The sequence below is a fragment of the Bombina bombina genome, chromosome 1 (assembly GCF_027579735.1).
Source record: "Bombina bombina isolate aBomBom1 chromosome 1, aBomBom1.pri, whole genome shotgun sequence".
Lineage (NCBI taxonomy): Eukaryota > Metazoa > Chordata > Amphibia > Anura > Bombinatoridae > Bombina > Bombina bombina.
The window spans coordinates 131,748,531-131,774,342 of record NC_069499.1 but is presented as its reverse complement, the minus strand read 5'-3'; the positions used below and the strand labels follow the sequence as shown (position 1 = coordinate 131,774,342).

The window sequence follows — 25,812 nt, the reverse complement described above, 5'->3', positions numbered from 1 at the left end:
GTGGGAGGGACAGACGAGTCCCCTGGGTGTGTCTGAAGCTCTCTCACAACTTATTATATTCTCTAAGCATTTTACACCTTTAAGTCTCACTGATTTATCTTGCCAGCTGTATGCAGGGGAAAATTATGGCCAAGATACACAGATTGAGTAAAATGCCCATTGCTGGTATTCTGCTTTATATATATATATATATATATATATATATATATATATATATATATATATATATATATATATATATATATATATATATATATATTAGGGATGCACCGAAATGAAAATTCTGGACCGAAACCGATACCGAAAATTCAGGATGCCCCTGGCCGAAAACTGAAACGAAACCGAAATAATTTTTTTCTTTTTTTTTTAACTACAATGTGTGTGTAGCTGAGAGAGCTTGTAGGCGGGAAAGCTCCAACAAATGAGCGTGGTCACGTACCGTAGGGCATGATCTGCAGTGAAACTGGTGGAGCTCTACAAGGGAGAGCATAGTTATAGCCAGACAACAATATGAGGTGGAAAAGTGTTTTATTTTTGGGTGTAGTTATCCGTGCAATAGGCGTGGCTGCCCCTGATCGTCTCTCATCGTATCTCCGCCTAGTTCCTGGTTTGGGTCTCACACTGACCCGTCAGATTATATGTCCGGAGCCCCAAATGGAGTCTACCTGTCACCTATCACCAGGACCACTGGACTTAGCTACGACCTTACGTGCAAGGGGGTTATACAAAGTTACTATGCTTGTTTGTTTTGGGGCTTATGCATATATAGTGTGCATGCATATTTGCCTCAGGCGATTAGAATGTCTATGCACAAGAGGCTGATGTATGAGCACTGTATATAAGAATTATACATATTCACTGTGTGTGCTAGGGGCTGTATCTGATAATATAAAGTGTTTATAAAAATGTTACTTATCCTCCTTTGAAAACTGTATTCAGAACTTTGTTTTTTTTTCTTCTAAACAAAAAAAAAGGGGCACTGCTGGTTTCAAATATCATCATGTCATGGTACTTATGTGTGTGTTCTGTGTACCATGCCAGTGCTGTGCTGCTCACCTTATGCTAAGGATAGACATTTAACTCAATAGAACAGGGGAGGGCTGTACATTTTTAGCCATTTTGGTCCTCTTTGGGCTGAAATTGGAATTGCACATTTTCGGCGGCCCAAATTTTGGTGCATCGCTAGTATTATTCTTTATTTAGTTCTGTGTAACAGAATCAGATTTAACCATTTTTTTTTTTTTTTTTACCAATTGTCGAAATAAAGTATAGTCCTAGAAAACTATTATATGCAAAACAGTAAGTCAAGTAATGAACTCAGACAGCAGCTCTAAGCTGGCATCAAATTTGAAATATGCTACACAATAATTTTACCGAAAATAAAAGGCCAAAAAAACGAAAACCGAAATAACTAAAAATGCCATTTTCGGCCGTAACTTTCTGCGGCCGAAATTTCGGTGCATCCCTGATATATATATATAGTTGGGTTCCATGTCCCTTTAAGAAAACACATTATTGTGTTTGATATAGTGGATTACATTCTAGCTATCAATATTTATATAATAACTTTAACATCTTGCCTTCTAAAGTCCACTGCAGTACTCTGACAGCCACTTGTGTTAAATGTTTGCATATAGATCCCCTTCTTTGTGTGTGAAAGGGCAATTTAATGGCAAAAATGATTTGCTCGTGTCATTTTGGCATTAAAGACCCTGCTATGCTATGTATTGCTTGGGAGTCATAGAGAACTGCTGGTCCCAAGCGGATACAGCCACTGATCTTATCAGCAGCGGCACAATTCAACTGTAATTTTTGCATTAGAATGACCTTTGAAGTATTGCAATATACCATATATATCACCTAAATGCATGTATAGAAGCGGCTGATATCTCTACATCCATTTTAAACAGAAAAAAATAAAACAATATTTACATTAAACGATGTTCCATGGTAGCCTTTACTAAAACCATGAGCGAGATCATGACTCCACTGAATCAAGCATATTTTCCTGGCCGGTAGTCTGATGGTTGCTACGCAACTGGAAAGATTCCTGTATAAACTGTCTGCATATTGGGCAGTGCTGAAAATACTTTAAACAACCATTGCACAAACAAACATGTCGACAAGGCAGAATCACCCAGTTCACTGTGTCATTCTGGCATACAACACAGTCTTTACCAGAGTCCTCCTGTAATTCCTCTTCTGAATATCCCAATCTCTCCAGCAACTTTTTGTCAATAGTTCCATCTTGGGTAGAAGATTCATTTGTGGATCCCGATAGGCTGTGATTTGCAGACATGAAGAGTTGCTGACAAAGACAAATATTTTAGTTTTAATAACTGAATGACAATTAAAAACAAAACAGATCTTAGTAAATTGTATTTCCTGATCATAATCTTAAAGTGTAAGTGTGCATGTTTACTATTTACAGTCTTATATATATACTAGTCCTAAAGCCCGTTCACATGGGCCATTTTTTTGCAGTACAGCGGTCCCACCCCTTGATCTCTCTCTCCCCCCCCTCTCTTTTGCTCTCTCTCTCTCCCCCCCATCTCTTTTGCGCCCTCTATCCCCCTCTCTTTTGAGCTCTCTCTCCCCATCTCTTTTGCGCTCTCTCTTTTGAGCTCTCTCTCCCCCCTCTCTCTCCCCTCTCTCTCTCCCCCTATCCTCTCTCTCTCTCCCCCTCCCTCTCCCCCCCCTCTCCTCTCTCCCCCCCTCTCTCTCCCCTCCTCTTTCTCCCCCCTCTCCTCTCCTTTCTATCTATCCCCCCTCTCTATCTCTCTCCCCTCTCTATCTCCCGACCGTGCCCGGCCACGCCCCCTTCACGGCCATTCCCGTCCGCTCTTTCCCCCCTCTCTTTTGCTCTCTCTCTCTCTCCCCCATCTCTTTTGCGCTCTCTATCCCCCTCTCTTTTGCTCTCTCTCCCCCATCTCTTTTGCGCTCTCTATCCCCCTCTCTTTTGAGCACTCTCTCTCCCCCATCTCTTTTGCGCTCTCTCCCCCTCTCTTTTGAGCTCTCTCCCCTCCTCTCTCTCCCCCCTCTCTTTTGCGCTCTCTCCCCCTCTCTTTTGAGCTCTCTCTCTCCCCCCTATCCTCTCTCTCTCTCCCCCTCTCCTCTCTCTCTCTCCCCCCCCTCTCCTCTCTCTCTCCCCCCCACTCCTCTCTCTCTCCCCCCCCCACTCCTCTCTCCCCCCCCCACTCCTCTCTCCCCCCCCCACTCCTCTCTCTCTCCCCCCCTCTCCTCTCTCTCTCCCCCCCTCTCCTCTCTCTCTCCCCCCCTCTCCTCTCTCTCTCCCCCCCTCTCCTCTCTCTCTATCTCTCCCCCTCTCTATCTCTCCCCCTCTCTATCTCTCCCCCTCTCTATCTCTCTTCCCTCTCTATCTCCCGACCGCGCCCGGCCACGCCCCCTTCACGACCATTCCCATCCGGTCACGCCCCCTTCACATCGGCCATGCCCCCGCTCACGCATGGCCATGCCCACTTCTGCCGCAGGCGGCAGATTATCTAGGTAGGGAGCAGGACTCAAAGGCCAGGTGTGTTTGTCCTCATGCTGTCTCTACTGCGCATAACAGCTTCGGACAAACACACTTGGCCTTTTATATAATAGGATATATATATATATATATAAATTTGTGGCAGAAAGAGGTGGGACAGCACTATCATGAAGCCACCAGTTATGAGACACTTCATAAATTGGAACCGTCTTTGATCAATTTTTCTTGTTGTGAAGTTACACATTTTTTGGCTACAGAGACTTGTACAATTGTGTACAGAAAACTATAATTGATTATAAGTGACTTTTATATCTGATGTTTTATAATTGCTTAACTGATTTATAATTCACAACTGATGGCTTCATGATAGCGCTGTCCCACCCCTTTCTTGTATTCACGCGAAGTATAGTGAAGTTGGGTACTCCACTAGACCAAGCCCAGGGATATAGCTGCGCTTGTGAAAACCATCAATGACAAAAATGTTTAGTTTAATTTGATGATCTTTATATAACTGCATTTCCCATTTAATAGACACACTAATTATATTATCAAGATTTATCTCATCCCTTGTAGTGACAGCGCCCGATCCTCTTAACTATATATATATATATATATTTGTTTAATATTCCTTGTCTTTATGACTTAAAACATTTTCGATCACTGCCATTACCTTCCCTGAGAATCTTTTTTTCTAATACTGACATCAGAGAGCATGCCGTATGGTTCACTGTTTTCTACATGGCATCTCTGTAATCGGCTAGATGCACGAGCAATTGCTTTACTTCAATTGAAAATGTTGAGAATCCAGCAGCTCTCCTAGTAAACACTGAATCTCATGATTCAGTGTATACATTGGAGCGGCTGCGGAGATGATTTGCGCATGCACACAGCTTACACTTTTCAGGAGCACGCATTTACAACTAAGTATAGAGCGGATATATATAGGGTTTTATATATATATATATATATATATATATATATATATATATAAATACAGCGGTTTTGTTCTGTTCTGCATTTAGAATATATTGGTAACCTTACAACATTGTTAATTTACCATTAATTTAAGCTTACCTTCTTTTAAAAGCACAGTGATTGAAAAAACGATGTAGTGAAAAAGTGCATTAAACATGTCTGTAGAAAAGCTTTTTATTTAATAAAAAAAACATAATTTATACTTACCTGATAAATTAATTTATTTCATGGTGGTGAGCGTCCACGATCCACTACTCCTGGGAATTACTTTTCCCTACCACTAGAAGGAGGTAAAGATTCCCAAACCCCAGGAACTCTATAAAACCACTCCCACCTCACTGGCAACTCAGTCTGATGTATAGCCAAGCCAAAGAGGTAGGAAAAGTAAACATATGGGAGCAGGGAAAAAAGATGTGCGTAAGAAAAAAACACCAGAAAAACACACAGTGGGAACTCGTGGACTCTAACCAACATGAAAGAAATGAATTCATCAGGTAAGTATAAATTTTGTTTATTTGTAATTACTCCTGGGAACTAATACCCAAGCAGTGTAATGAAAGATAAAGGATGGGTTTTAAGAAACATATTTTTTTCGCTGAAAAACTAAATCCCAACAAAACTTAAAGAGCAAAACCCATGCAATGAAAAAATAACCAACAGGCAAATAATCAACCTGAGACAACTACCTGAAGGAATGTCCTATCAAAGTCCACCTCACAAGAGGAAAAAACACAAACATGGTAGAAGTTAATTATAAAAATAGCTGCCTGGCTCAAAGTATAAAGAAAATACTAGATTTATAAATATGATGATATTGACCGGGATGAAAATTATATTAAAATTAGCGAAATTTTGGAGAGGGCCATTGCTGGGTAATCTGATTTTTGACCTTCGTAACCAACTTACAATAGAACAGTTTGATGCTCTTTTTCATATAGGAGATCGAATAAGGAGCTTCATACAGACATGGGAGCAATTTATCTTATCTCCGGAGAGAGGTTTTTTCATTACTATAATAATGCTGGAATATAGAACTAGACAATGGACATTTGTGGATGAGTAGAAGAGTGGGGTAAAGAGAAATATTTGTATTTTGTTTTGTATGTCTTTATGAATATAAAACATATACAGTGCCCTCCACTAATATTGGCACTCTTGGTAAATATGAGCAAAAGAAGACTGTGACAAATTGTCTTTATTGTTTAACCTTTTGATATTTTGTTTAAAACAAAATACACAAAAATTCTCTGCTCTCATATCAAACAATTGCAAACTCAACACAGGTTTATATATATATATATATATATATATATATATATATATATATATATATATATATATATATATATATATAAAATAAACAAGCCTCCCGCTCTTTCAGGAACTGAAAAACAGTGAACCAGTGCTTCACTTGCGATATAACGTCACTATTATCCCACGGAAAAACTTTACACCATGCAGGCAGCAGTAGCACAAACTTAATACCAAAGGGGAATTACCTAAAAAAAAAAATATAATTGTCCCAAGGTGTTATATATATATATATATAATAAATATATATAACAATAACCTAACAAGCTTATAGAGTGCAAAATATAACATTAAAATATAAAGTACTTACCAAAAGGCACTTTGTTACTGGAGAAACCAGTAGTAAGCCAAAACCAGTGCTGAAACATAAAAGCAGAGGATCTGGAATAGGAGTATATTGACAAACCAACAGAAGGAAGCAAAGGACAAGTCATTGCGACATCCGTGGAAAGGCTAGAGACTAAATTCCAATAAGTGAAATATATGCCACTACCAATACTCCAGATACATCCCTCCAACAATCACTGTACACTGAGGGGAAATGGGCCTCAACTCAGTCTGAGAACCTCTTTAACTGAAGAATAACATGCACATCTTCATTCTTCAACCTCCTCCAGCGGAGACAAAGACAAGATTGAGTTGCCAGTGAGGTGGTAGGGGTTTTATAAAATTCCTGGGGTTTGGGAATCTTTGCCTCCACCTAATGGTATAGAAGAGGAAAAATAGATTGCGGTCTCTCACCACCTGTATGAAAGAAAACATAATTTATGCTTACCTGATAAATTTATTTATTTCCGAATATGGTGAGTCCACAACGTCATTAATTACTAGTTGGAATATCTCTCCTGTCCAGCAGGAGGCGGCAAACAGCACCACAGAAAAGCTGTTAAATACCACTCCCCTTCCCATAATCCCCAGTCATTTGACTGAAGGTAAATGGAAAAAGGAATAATACAAAAGGTGTAGAAGTGCCTGAGGTTTAGTAAAAAATATAAATGGTGGGGTCGTGGACTCACCATATCCAGAAATAAGCAATGACTTGTGAAAAATGAGCAAACGGAGGAAACAGATAAAATAGACCAAACCTCCAAGGCACCGCCAGAGCATCTATCAGAGCTGCCTGCGGATCTCTTGACCTTAAACTGTACCTTTGAAGCTTGGCGTTCTGCCGAGATGCCACCAGATCTAACTCCGGCATCCCCCATTTGAGGGTAACCTGGAGAACACCTCCAGATGGAGAGCCCACTCCCCGGGATGAAAAGTCTGTCTGCTCAAAAAATCCGCTTCCCAATTGTCCACTCCTGGAATGTGGATTGCAGATAGACAACAATCGTGAACTTCTGCCCACTGAATAATCCGAGCCACCTCCCTCATGGCTAAGGAACTCCGAGTTCCTTCCTGGTGGTTGATGTAAGCCACAGAGGTGATATTGTCTGACTGAAATCTGATAAATCGGGCTAAAGCCAACTGAGGCCAAGTTATCAGAGAATTGTAAATTGCTCTTATCTCCAATATGTTTATGGGAAGCGCAGACTCCTCCCGAGACCATAATCCTTGCGTCTTTAACAAGTCCTAGACTGCTCCCCAACCTAACAGGCTGGCATCCATGGTCACAATCACCCAAGAAGGTCTCTGGAAGCATGTGCCCTGAGACAGATGTTCCTGAGAAAACCACCACAGAAGAGAGTCTCTTGTTAACACGTCTAGCTCTATCCTCTGGGACAGATCCAAATGGGTTCCGTTCCATTGCTTGAGCATGCATAATTGCAGAGCTCCCAAATGGAATCGAGCAAAGGGAATGATGTCCATGGAAGTGACCATCAAACCAATTACTTCCATACATTAGGCTACAGATGGCCGAACCGTAGACTGAAGAGAGAGGCAAGCAGAGAGAATTTTGGATTTCCTGATCTCTGAAAAATTTTCATAGATAGGGAATCTATTAGTGTCCATAAAAACACTACCCTTGTAGCTGGAAGAAGGGAACTCTTTCCCAGATTCACTTCCCATCCGTGGGAATGTAGAAAAGATATTGAAAAGATGGCGTCTGAACCAGAATGTTGTCTAAGTAAGGTGTCACTGCAATTCCCCGAGACCTGATTACTGCCAAGAGAGCCCCCAGAACTGTGGCAAGGCCAAACAGAAAAGCCACAAACTTAAAGTGTTTGTCTAGAACAGGAACATGAAGATAAGCGTCCTTTAGGTCTATGGCCGTCATGAACTGATCTTCCTGAACGAAAGGAAGAATGGACCAAATGGTCTCCATTTTGAAAGACGGCACCCTGAGAAAATGGTTGAGACACTTTAGGTCTAAAATGGGACGAAAAGTTCCCTCTTTCTTGGGAACTACACACAGATTTGAATAGAATCCTAAACCCTGTTCCTTTACTGGAACTGGAACAATCACTCCCAGAGAGAAAAGATCCTGAACGCAGTTCAAGAATGCCTCTCTTTTTACCTGATCTGCAGATAACCTTAAGAGGAGAAACCTGCCCCTGGGAGGGAGAAAATTGAATTATATCTTGTAACCCTGAGAAACAATGCCCACAGCCCATGGATCTAGGACATCTCGTAACCACTCCCAAAAAAAACACCACTCCCGAAAAAACATGGAAAGTCTGCCCCCCACGTGATCCAACTCATGATTTAGACTCAGCTGAGAGTTTCTAAGATTGTTTCCCCTTGCTCCAGGACTGACTGGGTCTCCAAGATGACTTGGATTGTTCCTGTTTGGAAGCAGAGGAGGAAGACTTTTGACCTTTGAAATTATGAAAGGAATGAAAATTACTTTAAATTTACCCTTAAATCTAATCTTCTTGTCTTGTGGTAGAAAACAGAATTTATGTTTACCTGATAAATTACTTTCTCCAACGGTGTGTCCGGTCCACGGCGTCATCCTTACTTGTGGGATATTCTCTTCCCCAACAGGAAATGGCAAAGAGCCCAGCAAAGCTGGTCACATGATCCCTCCTAGGCTCCGCCTACCCCAGTCATTCGACCGACGTTAAGGAGGAATATTTGCATAGGAGAAACCATATGGTACCGTGGTGACTGTAGTTAAAGAAAATAAATTATCAGACCTGATTAAAAAAACCAGGGCGGGCCGTGGACCGGACACACCGTTGGAGAAAGTAATTTATCAGGTAAACATAAATTCTGTTTTCTCCAACATAGGTGTGTCCGGTCCACGGCGTCATCCTTACTTGTGGGAACCAATACCAAAGCTTTAGGACACGGATGAAGGGAGGGAGCAAATCAGGTCACCTAAATGGAAGGCACCACGGCTTGCAAAACCTTTCTCCCAAAAATAGCCTCAGAAGAAGCAAAAGTATCAAACTTGTAAAATTTGGTAAAAGTGTGCAGTGAAGACCAAGTCGCTGCCCTACATATCTGATCAACAGAAGCCTCGTTCTTGAAGGCCCATGTGGAAGCCACAGCCCTAGTGGAATGAGCCGTGATTCTTTCGGGAGGCTGCCGTCCGGCAGTCTCGTAAGCCAATCTGATGATGCTTTTAATCCAAAAAGAGAGAGAGGTAGAAGTTGCTTTTTGACCTCTCCTTTTACCGGAATAAACAACAAACAAGGAAGATGTTTGTCTAAAATCCTTTGTAGCATCTAAATAGAATTTTAGAGCGCGAACAACATCCAAATTGTGCAACAAACGTTCCTTCTTTGAAACTGGTTTCGGACACAGAGAAGGTACGATAATCTCCTGGTTAATGTTTTTGTTAGAAACAACTTTTGGAAGAAAACCAGGTTTAGTACGTAAAACCACCTTATCTGCATGGAACACCAGATAAGGAGGAGAACACTGCAGAGCAGATAATTCTGAAACTCTTCTAGCAGAAGAAATTGCAACTAAAAACAAAACTTTCCAAGATAATAACTTAATATCAACGGAATGTAAGGGTTCAAACGGAACCCCCTGAAGAACTGAAAGAACTAAGTTGAGACTCCAAGGAGGAGTCAAAGGTTTGTAAACAGGCTTAATTCTAACCAGAGCCTGAACAAAGGCTTGAACATCTGGCACAGCTGCCAGCTTTTTGTGAAGTAACACAGACAAGGCAGAAATCTGTCCCTTCAGGGAACTAGCAGATAATCCTTTTTCCAATCCTTCTTGAAGGAAGGATAGAATCTTAGGAATCTTAACCTTGTCCCAAGGGAATCCTTTAGATTCACACCAACAGATATATTTTTTCCAAATTTTGTGGTAAATCTTTCTAGTTACAGGCTTTCTGGCCTGAACAAGAGTATCGATAACAGAATCTGAGAACCCTCGCTTCGATAAGATCAAGCGTTCAATCTCCAAGCAGTCAGCTGGAGTGAAACCAGATTCGGATGTTCGAACGGACCCTGAACAAGAAGGTCTCGTCTCAAAGGTAGCTTCCAAGGTGGAGCCGATGACATATTCACCAGATCTGCATACCAAGTCCTGCGTGGCCACGCAGGAGCTATCAAGATCACCGACGCCCTCTCCTGATTGATCCTGGCTACCAGCCTGGGGATGAGAGGAAACGGCGGGAACACATAAGCTAGTTTGAAGGTCCAAGGTGCTACTAGTGCATCCACTAGAGCCGCCTTGGGATCCCTGGATCTGGACCCGTAGCAAGGAACTTTGAAGTTCTGACGAGAGGCCATCAGATCCATGACTGGAATGCCCCACAGCTGAGTGACTTGGGCAAAGATTTCCGGATGGAGTTCCCACTCCCCCGGATGCAATGTCTGACGACGCAGAAAATCCGCTTCCCAATTTTCCACTCCTGGGATGTGGATAGCAGACAGGTGGCAGGAGTGAGACTCCGCCCATAGAATGATTTTGGTCACTTCTTCCATCGCTAGGGAACTCCTTGTTCCCCCCTGATGGTTGATGTACGCAACAGTTGTCATGTTGTCTGATTGAAACCGTATGAACTTGGCCCTCGCTAGCTGAGGCCAAGCCTTGAGAGCATTGAATATCGCTCTCAGTTCCAGAATATTTATCGGTAGAAGAGATTCTTCCCGAGACCAAAGACCCTGAGCTTTCAGGGATCCCCAGACCGCGCCCCAGCCCATCAGACTGGCGTCGGTCGTGACGATGACCCACTCCGGTCTGCGGAATGTCATCCCTTGTAACAGGTTGTCCAGGGACAGCCACCAACGGAGTGAGTCTCTGGTCCTCTGATTTACTTGTATCTTCGGAGACAAGTCTGTATAGTCCCCATTCCACTGACTGAGCATGCACAGTTGTAATGGTCTTAGATGAATGCGCGCAAAAGGAACTATGTCCATTGCCGCTACCATCAAACCGATCACTTCCATGCACTGCGCTATGGAAGGAAGAGGAACGGAATGAAGTATCCGACAAGAGTCTAGAAGTTTTGTTTTTCTGGCCTCTGTCAGAAAAATCCTCATTTCTAAGGAGTCTATTATTGTTCCCAAGAAGGGAACCCTTGTTGACGGAGATAGAGAACTCTTTTCCACGTTCACTTTCCATCCGTGAGATCTGAGAAAGGCCAGGACAATGTCCGTGTGAGCCTTTGCTTGAGGAAGGGACGACGCTTGAATCAGAATGTCGTCCAAGTAAGGTACTACAGCAATGCCCCTTGGTCTTAGCACAGCTAGAAGGGACCCTAGTACCTTTGTGAAAATCCTTGGAGCAGTGGCTAATCCGAAAGGAAGCGCCACGAACTGGTAATGCTTGTCCAGGAATGCGAACCTTAGGAACCGATGATGTTCCTTGTGGATAGGAATATGTAGATACGCATCCTTTAAATCCACTGTGGTCATGAATTGACCTTCCTGGATGGAAGGAAGAATAGTTCGAATGGTTTCCATCTTGAACGATGGAACCTTGAGAAACTTGTTTAAGATCTTGAGATCCAAGATTGGTCTGAACGTTCCCTCTTTTTTGGGAACTATGAACAGATTGGAGTAGAACCCCATCCCTTGTTCTCTTAATGGAACAGGATGAATCACTCCCATTTTTAACAGGTCTTCTACACAATGTAAGAATGCCTGTCTTTTTATGTGGTCTGAAGACAACTGAGACCTGTGGAACCTCCCCCTTGGGGGAAGCCCCTTGAATTCCAGAAGATAACCTTGGGAGACTATTTCTAGCGCCCAAGGATCCAGAACATCTCTTGCCCAAGCCTGAGCGAAGAGAGAGAGTCTGCCCCCCACCAGATCCGGTCCCGGATCGGGGGCCAACATTTCATGCTGTCTTGGTAGCAGTGGCAGGTTTCTTGGCCTGCTTTCCCTTGTTCCAGCCTTGCATTGGTCTCCAAGCTGGCTTGGCTTGAGAAGTATTACCCTCTTGCTTAGAGGACGTAGCACTTTGGGCTGGTCCACTTCTACGAAAGGGACGAAAATGAGGTTTATTTTTTGCCTTGAAAGGCCGATCCTGAGGAAGGGCGTGGCCCTTACCCCCCGTGATATCAGAGATAATCTCTTTCAAGTCAGGGCCAAACAGCGTTTTCCCCTTGAAAGGAATGTTAAGTAGCTTGTTCTTGGAAGACGCATCAGCTGACCAAGATTTCAACCAAAGCGCTCTGCGCGCCACAATAGCAAACCCAGAATTCTTAGCCGCTAACCTAGCCAATTGCAAAGTGGCGTCTAGGGTGAAAGAATTAGCCAATTTGAGAGCATTGATTCTGTCCATAATCTCCTCATAAGGAGGAGAATCACTATCGACCGCCTTTATCAGCTCATCGAACCAGAAACATGCGGCTGTAGCTACAGGGACAATGCATGAAATTGGTTGTAGAAGGTAACCCTGCTGAACAAACATCTTTTTAAGTAAACCTTCTAATTTTTTATCCATAGGATCTTTGAAAGCACAACTATCCTCTATGGGTATAGTGGTGCGTTTGTTTAAAGTGGAAACCGCTCCCTCGACCTTGGGGACTGTCTGCCATAAGTCCTTTCTGGGGTCGACCATAGGAAACAATTTTTTAAATATGGGGGGAGGGACGAAAGGAATACCGGGCCTTTCCCATTCTTTATTAACAATGTCCGCCACCCGCTTGGGTATAGGAAAAGCTTCTGGGAGCCCCGGGACCTCTAGGAACTTGTCCATTTTACATAGTTTCTCTGGGATGACCAACTTGTCACAATCATCCAGAGTGGATAATACCTCCTTAAGCAGAATGCGGAGATGTTCCAACTTAAATTTAAACGTAATCACATCAGGTTCAGCTTGTTGAGAAATGTTCCCTGAATCAGTAATTTCTCCCTCAGACAAAACCTCCCTGGCCCCATCAGACTGGGTTAGGGGCCCTTCAGAACCATTATTATCAGCGTCGTCATGCTCTTCAGTATCTAAAACAGAGCAGTCGCGCTTACGCTGATAAGTGTTCATTTTGGCTAAAATGTTTTTGACAGAATTATCCATTACAGCCGTTAATTGTTGCATAGTAAGGAGTATTGGCGCGCTAGATGTACTAGGGGCCTCCTGAGTGGGCAAGACTCGTGTAGACGAAGGAGGGAATGATGCAGTACCATGCTTACTCCCCTCACTTGAGGAATCATCTTGGGCATCATTGTCATTGTCACATAAATCACATTTATTTAAATGAATGGGAATTCTGGCTTCCCCACATTCAGAACACAGTCTATCTGGTAGTTCAGACATGTTAAACAGGCATAAACTTGATAACAAAGTACAAAAAACGTTTTAAAATAAAACCGTTACTGTCACTTTAAATTTTAAACTGAACACACTTTATTACTGCAATTGCGAAAAAACATGAAGGAATTGTTCAAAATTCACCAAATTTTCACCACAGTGTCTTAAAGCCTTAAAAGTATTGCACACCAAATTTGGAAGCTTTAACCCTTAAAATAACGGAACCGGAGCCGTTTTTAACTTTAACCCCTTTACAGTCCCTGGTATCTGCTTTGCTGAGACCCAACCAAGCCCAAAGGGGAATACGATACCAAATGACGCCTTCAGAAAGTCTTTTCTAAGTATCAGAGCTCCTCTCACATGCGACTGCATGTCATGCCTCTCAAAAACAAGTGCGCAACACCGGCGCGAAAATGAGGCTCTGCCTATGATTTGGGAAAGCCCCTAAAGAATAAGGTGTCTAAAACAGTGCCTGCCGATATTATTATATCAAAATACCCAGAATAAATGATTCCTCAAGGCTAAATATGTGTTAATAATGAATCGATTTAGCCCAGAAAAAGTCTACAGTCTTAATAAGCCCTTGTGAAGCCCTTATTTACGATCTTGATAAACATGGCTTACCGGATCCCATAGGGAAAATGACAGCTTCCAGCATTACATCGTCTTGTTAGAATGTGTCATACCTCAAGCAGCAAGAGACTGCTCACTGTTCCCCCAACTGAAGTTAATTGCTCTCAACAGTCCTGTGTGGAACAGCCATGGATTTTAGTGACGGTTGCTAAAATCATTTTCCTCATACAAACAGAAATCTTCATCTCTTTTCTGTTTCTGAGTAAATAGTACATACCAGCACTATTTCAAAATAACAAACTCTTGATTGAATAATAAAAACTACAGTTAAACACTAAAAAACTCTAAGCCATCTCCGTGGAGATGTTGCCTGTACAACGGCAAAGAGAATGACTGGGGTAGGCGGAGCCTAGGAGGGATCATGTGACCAGCTTTGCTGGGCTCTTTGCCATTTCCTGTTGGGGAAGAGAATATCCCACAAGTAAGGATGACGCCGTGGACCGGACACACCTATGTTGGAGAAAAGATCCTTTTTCACCCATAACATCAGATATTATTTCTGCCAATCCAGGCCCAAACAAAATCTTACCCTTTTAATTAAGCGTCAAAAGCTTAGACTTGGAGGAAACTTTAGCTGACCAAGACTTAAGCCACAAAAGCTTTGCGAGCCAAGACAGAGAAACCAGACAGCTTGGGCCCCAATTTAATAACTTGCATATTAGCATCAAAAATAAAATAATTGGCTAGCTTAAGAGCCTTAATCCTATCCTGAATTTCCTCAAACAAAGTCTCCTCTGAAATAGATTCAGATAAAGCATTGCACCAATAAGATGCTGCACTTGTCACTGTCACTTGTCCATTGGATCCTTAAAAGAGCAACTATCCTCTATAGGGATCGTAGTTCTCTTAGCCAGAGAAGAAACAGCCCCTTCTACTTGCGCCAAGAATCCTTAATGGAATCAGCAATAAGAAACATCTTCTTAAAAACTGAAGATGGGGAAAACTGAATGCCTGGTTTTTCCCATTCCTGCGCAATAATCTCCGTCACACAATCTGGAACAGGAAACACTTCCGTAGAGGAAGAAACATCATAGAATCTATTACGCTTACTAGATTTCTTAGGATTAACTACAACAGGAGAGTCAGAATCATCAAAAGTAGCCAAATCAGAAATTTCACCCTCAGAAGGAACTGAGGTAACATCCTCCGTAGAATTATGATGAGGATCAGCCTGTATAGAAGCTGCTGAAACAGGAACTTTACAATCTATTAAGTGTTTAGTTTTACTCTTGCATTTTCCTAAAACAGGAAAAGCAGATAAAGTTTCAGATACCGCAGAAGATATCTGAGCAGCAAAATCTGCAAGCAAATATACCCCACCAGGAGGTTGAGAGGAACCGCAGGACACTGCATGTGACGCCATAGAGGCTTGGGACGTTTGAGGAGAGGGCTGCGGCACTGCCTGAACAAATCACATAGTGCCTGCATACTACCTATTGAATCCTATTCAAAGGATTCCTAAATCACATAAATTAAAAACGTCAGAAAATATATAATGAATGTTTTAAAAGTGCAAAGTCTCCTAAACCTAAAAGACAAAAAAGCACTTACCTGCGTGAAAGGACACAAACTCCTAACAGAAACCTGTGGAAAAAAAACATAATTTATGCTTACCTGATAAATTCCTTTCTTCTGTTGTGTGATCAGTCCACGGGTCATCATTACTTCTGGGATATTATCTGCTCCCCTACAGGAAGTGCAAGAGGATTCACCCAGCAGAGTTGCTATATAGCTCCTCCCCTCTACGTCACCTCCAGTCATTCGACCAAAGACCAACGAGAAAGGAGAAGCCAAGGGTGTAGTGGTGACTGAATTATAATTTAAAAAATATGTACCTGCCTTAAAAAACAGGGCGGGCCGTGGACTGATCACACAACAGAAGAAAGGAATTTATCAGGTAAGCATAAATTATGTTTTCTTCTGTTATGTGTGATCAGTCCACGGGTCATCATTACTTCTGGGATACCAATACCAAAGCAAAAGTACACGGATGACGGGAGGGATAGGCAGGCTCATTATACAGAAGGAACCACTGCCTGAAGAACCTTTCTCCCAAAAATAGCCTCCGAAGAAGCAAAAGTGTCAAATTTGTAAAATTTGGAAAAAGTATGAAGCGAAGACCAAGTTGCAGCCTTGCAAATCTGTTCAACAGAGGCCTCATTCTTAAAGGCCCAAGTGGAAGCCACAGCTCTAGTGGAGTGAGCTGTAATTCTTTCAGGAGGCTGCTGTCCAGCAGTCTCATAGGCTAAACGTATTATGCTACGAAGCCAAAAAGAGAGAGAGGTAGCAGAAGCTTTTTGACCTCTCCTCTGTCCAGAATAAACGACAAACAGGGAAGAAGTTTGGCGAAAATCTTTAGTTGCCTGCAAGTAGAACTTGAGGGCACGAACTACATCCAGATTGTGTAGAAGACGTTCCTTCTTTGAAGAAGGATTTGGACACAAGGAGGGAACAACAATCTCTTGATTGATATTCCTGTTAGAGACAACCTTAGGTAAGAACCCAGGTTTAGTACGCAGAACTACCTTGTCTGAGTGAAAGATCAGATAAGGAGAATCACAATGAAGGGCTGATAACTCAGAGACTCTTCGAGCCGAGGAAATAGCCATTAAAAATAGAACTTTCCAAGATAACAATCTTATATCAATGGAATGAAGGGGTTCAAACGGAACACCCTGTAAAACGTTAAGAACTAAGTTTAAACTCCATGGCGGAGCAACAGTTTTAAACACAGGCTTGATCCTAGCTAAAGCCTGACAAAAGGCCTGGATGTCTGAATTTTCTGACAGACGCCTGTGTAACAAGATGGACAGAGCTGAGATCTGTCCCTTTAATGAGCTAGCCGATAAACCCTTTTCTAAACCTTCTTGTAGAAAAGACAATATCCTAGGAATCCTAACCTTACTCCAGGAGTAATCTTTGGATTCACACCAGTATAGGTATTTACGCCATATTTTATGGTAAATCTTTCTGGTAACAGGCTTCCTAGCCTGTATCAGGGTATCAATAACCGACTCAGAAAACCCACGTTTTGATAAAATCAAGCGTTCAATTTCCAAGCAGTCAGCTTCAGAGAAGTTAGACTTTGATGTTTGAATGGACCCTGAATCAGAAGGTCCTGTCTTAGAGGTAGAGACCACGGCGGACAGGATGACATGTCCACTAGATCTGCATACCAAGTCCTGCGCGGCCATGCAGGCGCTATTAGAATCACTGATGCTCTCTCCTGTTTGATTTTGGCAATCAATCGAGGAAGCAGCGGGAAGGGTGGAAACACATAAGCCATCCTGAAGTTCCAAGGTGCTGTCAAAGCATCTATCAGAACCGCTCCCGGATCCCTGGATCTGGATCCGTAGCGAGGAAGTTTGGCGTTCTGGCGAGACGCCATGAGATCTATCTCTGGTTTGCCCCAACGTCGAAGTATTTGGGCAAAGACCTCCGGATGAAGTTCCCACTCCCCCGGATGAAGAGTCTGGCGACTCAAGAAATCCGCCTCCCAGTTCTCCACTCCCGGGATGTGGATTGCTGACAGGTGGCAAGAGTGATACTCTGCCCAGCGAATTATCTTTGATACTTCTATCATTGCTAGGGAGCTTCTTGTCCCTCCCTGATGGTTGATGTAAGCTACAGTCGTGATGTTGTCCGACTGAAACCTGATGAACCCCCGAGTCTTTAACTGGGGCCAAGCTAGAAGGGCATTGAGAACTGCTCTCAATTCCAGAATGTTTATTGGCAGGAGACTTTCCTCCTGACTCCATTGTCCCTGAGCCTTCAGAGAATTCCAGACAGCGCCCCAACCTAGAAGGCTGGCGTCTGTTGTTACAATTGTCCAGTCCGGCCTGCTGAAAGGCATCCCCCTGGACAGATGTGGCCGAGAAAGCCACCATAGAAGAGAGTTTCTGGTCTCTTGATCCAGATTCAGAGTGGGGGACAAATCTGAGTAATCCCCATTCCACTGACTCAGCATGCACAATTGCAGCGGTCTGAGATGTAGGCGTGCAAAGGGAACTATGTCCATTGCTGCTACCATTAAGCCGATCACCTCCATGCATTGAGCTACTGACGGGAGTTGAATGGAATGAAGGACACGGCATGCATTTAGAAGCTTTGTTAATCTGTCTTCTGTCAGATAAATCTTCATTTCTACGGAATCTATAAGAGTCCCCAAAAATGGAACCCTTGTGAGAGGCAAGAGAGAACTCTTCTTTTCGTTCACTTTCCATCCATGCGACCTTAGAAATGCCAGAACTAACTCTGTATGAGACTTGGCAGTTTGAAAGCTTGAAGCTTGTATCAGAATGTCGTCTAGGTACGGAGCTACCGAAATTCCTCGCGGTCTCAGAACCGCCAGAAGGGCACCCAGAACCTTTGTGAAGATTCTTGGAGCCGTAGCCAATCCGAATGGAAGAGCTACAAACTGGTAATGCCTGTCTAAGAAGGCAAACCTTAGATACCGGTAATGATCTTTGTGAATCGGTATGTGAAGGTAAGCATCCTTTAAATCCACTGTGGTCATGTACTGACCCTTTTGGATCATGGGTAAGATTGTCCGAATAGTTTCCATTTTGAACGATGGAACTCTTAGGAATTTGTTTAGGATCTTTAAATCCAAGATTGGCCTGAAAGTTCCCTCTTTTTTGGGAACCACAAACAGGTTTGAGTAAAACCCTTGTCCTTGTTCCGACCGCGGAACCGGATGGATCACTCCCATTAATAATAGATCTTGTACACAGCGTAGAAACGCGTCTTTCTTTATTTGGTTTGTTGACAACCTTGACAGATGAAATCTCCCTCGTGGGGGAGATAATTTGAAGTCTAGAAGGTATCCCTGAGATATGATCTCTAGCGCCCAGGGATCCTGGACATCTCTTGCCCAAGCCTGGGCGAAGAGAGAGAGTCTGCCCCCCACTAGATCCGGTCCCGGATCGGGGGCCCTCGGTTCATGCTGTCTTAGGGGCAGCAGCAGGTTTTCTGGCCTGCTTGCCCTTATTCCAGGACTGGTTAGGTTTCCAGCCTTGTCTGTAACGAGCAACAGCTCCTTCCTGTTTTGGTGCAGTGGAAGTTGATGCTGCACCTGCTTTGAAATTCCGAAAGGGACGAAAATTAGACTGTCTAGCCTTAGCTTTGGCCTTGTCTTGAGGTAGAGCGTGGCCCTTACCTCCTGTAATGTCAGCGATAATTTCTTTCAAACCGGGCCCAAATAAAGTTTGCCCCTTGAAAGGTATATTAAGTAATTTGGACTTAGAAGTTACATCAGCCGACCAGGATTTTTTTTTTTTTTTTTTTTTTTTTTAACAAGCTTTATTGAAATGAAAGGAACAGTATTACAAAAACAAGGAGCTCGGCAGTAACAAGCATTCAGTCTAGAGAGAAGGAGAAATTAAATTCGAATTGTCTTTGGTTTAGTATGAGGAGAAAAAAAAAAAAAAAAAAAAAAAAAATGTATAAAAATAAAGTAAAAATCCATGGAGGGCCCAGACTAGGCCGGATTGTTATCTCCCTCTTTCAGCAGACTTTAACAATAATTGTCCTTTTGCATGCTTGCAAGCTCTTCGTCAGTATTTAGCTTGAGTTTTCAACATTAAATTATATATATTTGAACATAAAAACCATATATTAACATTTAAGTACAGTTAAATATTATTCAGCAAAATAGTATGTTCATCAGGTTTAGAAAGAGAGTCAGTCTAGAGGCGGAAAGTGAGGAAAGAAAAGGAAGCAGAAGGGGAGGAAAGGAGAGGGTGGGAGAGGGGAGAAAAAAAAAAAAAAAAAAAAAAAAAAAAAAAAAAAAAAAAAAAAATTGGGGAGGCAGAGGGTGTATCCAGAGTCTAAGAGCTATAGCAGATGTGGCATTTTTATTTCCACATAGACAACATTGTGTCATAGAAGGGTAATTGTTTGCTCAATGAGTAGTGCAGTTTTTCTAGCACAAGCAGTTCCTCCACTGCATTTCGCCAGTCTGAGATAGATGGTATCTCTGAAGACTTCCACAGTCTGGGAATGAGCCTTTTTGCTCCTGTAAGCATAATCAGGAGGAGCGCCCTTTTCTGCTTCTCCATTTGTTCAGGGAGGTGCAGGAAGAGGAGGGTTTCAGGTGTGTTTGGTATTTGTATGTTTAGTTTCTCTGACATAGTCTCGATAACCGTTGACCAGTAATTTGTTAGATTGGGGCATGCCCACCAAATGTGTAACAGTGTGCCTGTCTCTCCACAACCCCTCCAACAGGTCGCAGTGACCGATGGGAAGAGGCGGTGTAGTCTTGATGGTGTGTAGTACCATCTGGTGAGTAATTTGAGCTGTATTTCTTGGACAGTCGCCGAGACAGAGGAGCATTGGACCATGCGGAATGACTTCAGCCATTCTTCTTCCTCAATAATGTTATGTAAATCGTTGTTCCATGCTCTAGTGTATGTCGGCAACTGTGTATCGGGTGGAATGAGTAGTAGTTTATATACTTTTGAGATAATCCTTTTGGGTGGTGTTAGGGCTGAGCAGAGAGATTCATATGGGGTGAGGTCCCTACAGAAATCGTTTTTATGTTTGTGGTGCATTAGGTAGTGGTACAGTTGGTGATATCTCATCCATGATGTGAAGATGTCACCGTAGCATTCTGCCATTTCCCTTTGAGGTCTGAGTTTACCGTCGGCAAGTGCGTTATAAATAGAGCCTTGTCTCAGGCTGTATGGTGCAATTAAGCGTCTGCACAGAGTGAAGTAGGGAATATCAGGGTTTTCCAGGATTGGAATTAATGGAGATGAGTAGGTAGATATGTGAGTGCTGGAGGCTATGGTTCTATCCCATTCTAAAAGAGTTTCTGAAATCAAGTGGAATCTGTGTATATTTTTGGGGCGTTTGGCTGTGGGGGTCCATGCCAGAGAGGCAACATTGTTATGCTGAAGGATTTGACCATCTATTCTGACCCATTGTTTTTGTTGTGTGTTGTGGGCCCATTCTATCACCCTTTGAAGATGAATAGCTCTTCTATACAGTGTGAGATTTGGGAAGCCCAGGCCCCCTCTATCTCTGGGAAGGTAGAGTGTCTTTTTAGGTATTCTAGGTTTTGTTCCTGACCAAATGAATTGTTCTAATGTTCTCTGAAGGTTGGTAAGGTAATCCTTAGGCAGATGGATAGGGAGGGTTTGTAGGACATATAGGATTCGCGGGAGAACATTCATCTTGATGAGGCCTATCTTCCCCAGCCAAGATAGTGATTTATTCCTCCATGAGGAAAGGTCATTAATTATTTCATTTCTTAGATTAATATAGTTATTTTTAAATAAGTCTACGGGGGAAGCTGTTAGGTATATGCCTAAGTATTTTAACCTGACTGGTGAGATCGGGACCCTATAGTTCATAGTGAGGAATTGAATCTTTTCGGGGGGGGAATTAACATTGAGTAGCTCTGATTTTGATAAATTTAGTTGAAAGTTAGAAAGCTTACTAAATTCCTCCAGATCCCCGAGGAGTTCAGCAGCCGACCAGGATTTTAGCCACAGCGCCCTACGTGCCTGAATGGCGAATCCTGAATTCTTAGCCGTAAGTTTGGTTAAATGTACTACGGCCTCCGAAACGAATGAATTAGCTAGTTTAAGGACTCTAAGCCTGTCCGTAATGTCGTCCAGCGTAGCGGAACTAAGGTTCTCTTCCAGAGACTCAATCCAAAATGCTGCCGCAGCCGTAATCGGCGCGATGCATGCAAGGGGTTGCAATATCAAACCTTGTTGAACAAACATTTTCTTAAGGTAACCCTCTAATTTTTTATCCATAGGATCTGAAAAAGCACAGCTATCCTCCACCGGGATAGTGGTGCGCTTAGCTAAAGTAGAAACTGCTCCCTCCACCTTAGGGACCGTTTGCCATAAGTCCCGTGTGGTGGCGTCTATTGGAAACATCTTTCTAAATATTGGAGGGGGTGAGAACGGCACACCGGGTCTATCCCACTCCTTAGTAACAATTTCAGTTAATCTCTTAGGTATAGGAAAAACGTCAGTACTCGCCGGTACCGCAAAGTATTTATCCAACCTACACATTTTCTCTGGTATTGCAACAGTGTTACAATCGTTAAGAGCCGCTAAGACCTCCCCTAGTAATTACACGGAGGTTTTCCAATTTAAATTTAAAATTTGAAATATCTGAATCCAATCTGCTTGGATCAGAACCGTCACCTACAGAATGAAGCTCTCCGTCCTCATGCTCTGCAAGCTGTGACGCAGTATCAGACATGGCCCTAGAATTATCAGCGCACTCTGTTCTCACCCCAGAGTGATCACGCTTGCCTCTTAGTTCTGGTAACTTAGCCAAAACTTCAGTCATAACAGTAGCCATATCTTGTAATGTTATCTGTAATGGCTGCCCAGATGTACTAGGCGCCATAATATCACGCACCTCCCGGGCGGGAGACGCAGGTACTGACACGTGAGGCGAGTTAGACGGCATAACTCTCCCCTCGCTGTTTGGTGAAATTTGTTCAATTTGTACAGATTGGCTTTTATTTAAAGTAGCATCAATACAGTTAGTACATAAATTTCTATTGGGCTCCACCTTGGCATTGGAACAAATGACACAGGTATCTTCCTCTGAATCAGACATGTTTAACACACTAGCAATAAACATGCAACTTGGTTACAATCTTATTTAACAAAAACGTACTGTGCCTCAAAGAAGCACTAAACGATTAAATGACAGTTGAAATAATGAACTGAAAAACAGTTATAGCATCACTCTTTAAAAACAACATAACTTGTTAGCAAAGGTTTGTTCCCATTAGTAAAGCAATACTAATTAAATTTTAAACATAAAAATCACAGAGCAACGTTTTAAAACACAGTCACTATATAAATCTCACAGCTCTGCTGAGAGAATCTACTTCCCTTCAAAGAAGTTTGAAGACCCCTGAGTTCTGTTAGAGATGAACCGGATCATGCAGAAAATATAAGTGTAACTGACTGGAAATTTTTGATGCGTAGCAAAGAGCGCCAAAAACGGCCCCTCCCCCTCACACACAGCAGTGAGAGAGAAACGAAACTGTCATAATCAAAACAAGCAAACTGCCAAGTGGAAAAATAATGCCCAAATATTTATTCACTCAGTACCTCAGAAATGCAAACGATTCTACATTCCAGCAAAAACGTTTAACATGAATTAAATACCTATTAAAAGGTGTAATGTATTTTAACAGAGTAATTCCGGTGAAATACCATCCCCAGAACACTGAAGTGTAGAGTATACATACATGTCATTATAACGGTATAGCAGGATTTTCTCATCAATTCCATTCAGAAAATAAAAACTGCTACATACCTCAATGCAGATTCAACTGCCCGCTGTCCCCTGATCTGAAGCTTTTACCTCCCTCAGATGGCCGAGAAACAGCAATATGATCTTAACTACTCCGGTTAAAATCATAAGAAAAACTCTGGTAGATTCTTCTTCAAACTCTGCCAGAGAAGTAATAACACGCTCCGGTGCTATTGTAAAATAACAAACTTTTGATTGAAGTTATAAAAACTAAGTATAATCACCATAGTCCTCTCACACCTCCTATCTAGTCTTTGGGTGCAAGAGAATGACTGGAGGTGACGTAGAGGGGAGGAGCTATATAGCAACTCTGCTGGGTGAATCCTCTTGCACTTCCTGTAGGGGAGCAGATAATATCCCAGAAGTAATGATGACCCGTGGACTGATCACACATAACAGAAGAAAGAAAGAACAGAGTAACCAACTCTGGCTTTCTATACTTAGGGCAGTAATGTGTTAGGAAACAAAGTAAGCACCACCTTACAACTTCCTAACTGCTTAAAAGCCACCACTACTCTGCAGCAGAGATTGACATGGACTACGGCTATACCTAAATCCTTGCTTTCAGGGAAAACTATCCCCATAAAGGATTTAATTTCTTCAGACACCAAACTTCTCCACTTCCATTGACAGAGGCAAAGAGAATGACTAGGGATTATGGGAAGGGGAGTGGTATTTAACAGCTTTGCTGTGGTGCTCTTTGTCACCTCCTGCTGGACAGGAGAGATATTCCCACTATTAATTGATGACATCATGGACTCACCATATCTTAGGAAAGAAAACCTAAATTATGCTTACCAGATAATTTCCTTCTATACAGGGAGAGTCCACAGCTGCATTCATTACTTGTGGGAAACACTGAACCTGGCCACCAGGAGGAGGCAAAGACACCACAGCCAAAGGCTCAAATACCTCCCCCACTTCCCCCAGTCATTCTACCGAGGGAACAAGGAACAGTAGGAGAAATATCAAGGTGAAAAAAGGTGCCAGAAGAACAAGAAAAATGTAGGGCCGCCCATCGGAGAAAACGGGCGGGAGCTGTGGACTCTCCCTGATGATGATCTGGTAAGCATCATTTATGTTTTCCTTCTTAATACAGGGAGAGTCCACAGCTGCATTCATTACTTGTGGGAAATTATACCCAAGCTGCAGAGGACACTGAATGCTAACGGAAGGGCAAAAAAAAGGGGCAGACCCCATCTGAAGGCACCAAAGCCTGAAAAATCCTATCTCCCGAAGGCTGCTTCAACAGAAACAAAGTAAAAACTCAAATAAAATTTTGGAAACACAAAGTAAGGAGGACCAAGTAATCCGTCCAACAAAAACTGATCCATAGAGGCCTCATTTTAAAGGCCCAAAAGGACATCACTGCTCTGAAAACTAAGCTGAAAACCTCTGAGGAAGCTTGCGTCCAACTGACTCCTATCCCAAGCAGACGATACTCCTCGACTATAAAAAACAAGGAAGGCTAAGATGCCTTTCTGACCCCTACACTTTCCAGACATAACTAAACAGAAAGAAGTGTCTATTCCTATATAGCCTGAATATAGAACTGAAAGGTACGGTTCTATAATAGGTATGAAAAAACCTTCCTTTGTGAAGAAGGAATAGGATATAAAATATAGACCACAAATTCTCCACTGAAAGGTGCGAATTAACACCACCTGGGAGAAGTCCTAAGTAGTTTCGTAGGACAGCCTTACTATCATGCAACACCCGATAAGGAGGGTCGCATTGTAAGACCGTAAACTCAGAGACTTCTGCACTCAGAAGTAATATTGAGATGTAAAGACCTCTAAAAGAACAACTTAAAGACAACTTCATGCATAGGAACAAAGGTATTCCGATGCCAAGACCAGAAGGGCATGATCCAAAAACCCCTGGAAAGAGCATCAGAACTATACACCGTGCTGAATGCAGTCAGAGCCATAACAAAAACTGTACATCCAGAAGCTCAATGAGCCTCTGGTTCCAAAAAGAAAAACAGACATGGCCAAAACTGACCCAACAGGGAATCAGCTAAGAGGCTCTTCTCCAGAACATCCTGGAAGAAGGAAGAAACCCTGGCAGGCTTAATAGTGTGCCAGGATGGACCCCGCTCCATTACAGTCGAGGAGTTATCCACACCTACCATAAATGAAAAGGGACCAGTTTACGCGCCCTAAAGAGTGGAACATAACATAAGGATTCAAGGAAGCAAAGAGACCCTGTTCCAGCAGATCCCTGCCACAAAGAACCTTCCTTGAGGAGAAAACCCTAGATCAGGAACCACAATCCAAGCAGTTCCACGACCCATAATGGGTAAACTGGAATAGAGACGGAACGTCCAGAAATTCTCATTCAGGATCCCCTACCAGTTATAATTCAGACCCAGATGATCACCCCCGAAGATGGGGTCGCTGACAGAGAGCAGCAGCGGGCCACTGCCCATTTCCAAACCAAGATACTACCCTGAAAGTTAGGGAGACACAAACGCAGAAGGAGATTCAAGCCAGCAAAAT

General features: G+C 42.7%; 1 protein-coding gene across 1 annotated transcript in view; it reads right to left on the bottom strand.

Annotated features, from left to right (window-relative positions):
* Nucleotides 1-1,939: 1,939 nt before the first annotated feature.
* The window catches only part of CGRRF1 (cell growth regulator with ring finger domain 1), a 131,718-nt gene continuing 107,845 nt past the window's right edge, over nt 1,940-25,812 (bottom strand). The window contains exon 6 of the mRNA XM_053697598.1: nt 1,940-2,308. Within this exon, the coding sequence (XP_053553573.1) occupies nt 1,979-2,308 (330 nt within the window). The 3' untranslated portion in view covers nt 1,940-1,978. The remainder of the gene's footprint in view (nt 2,309-25,812) is intronic.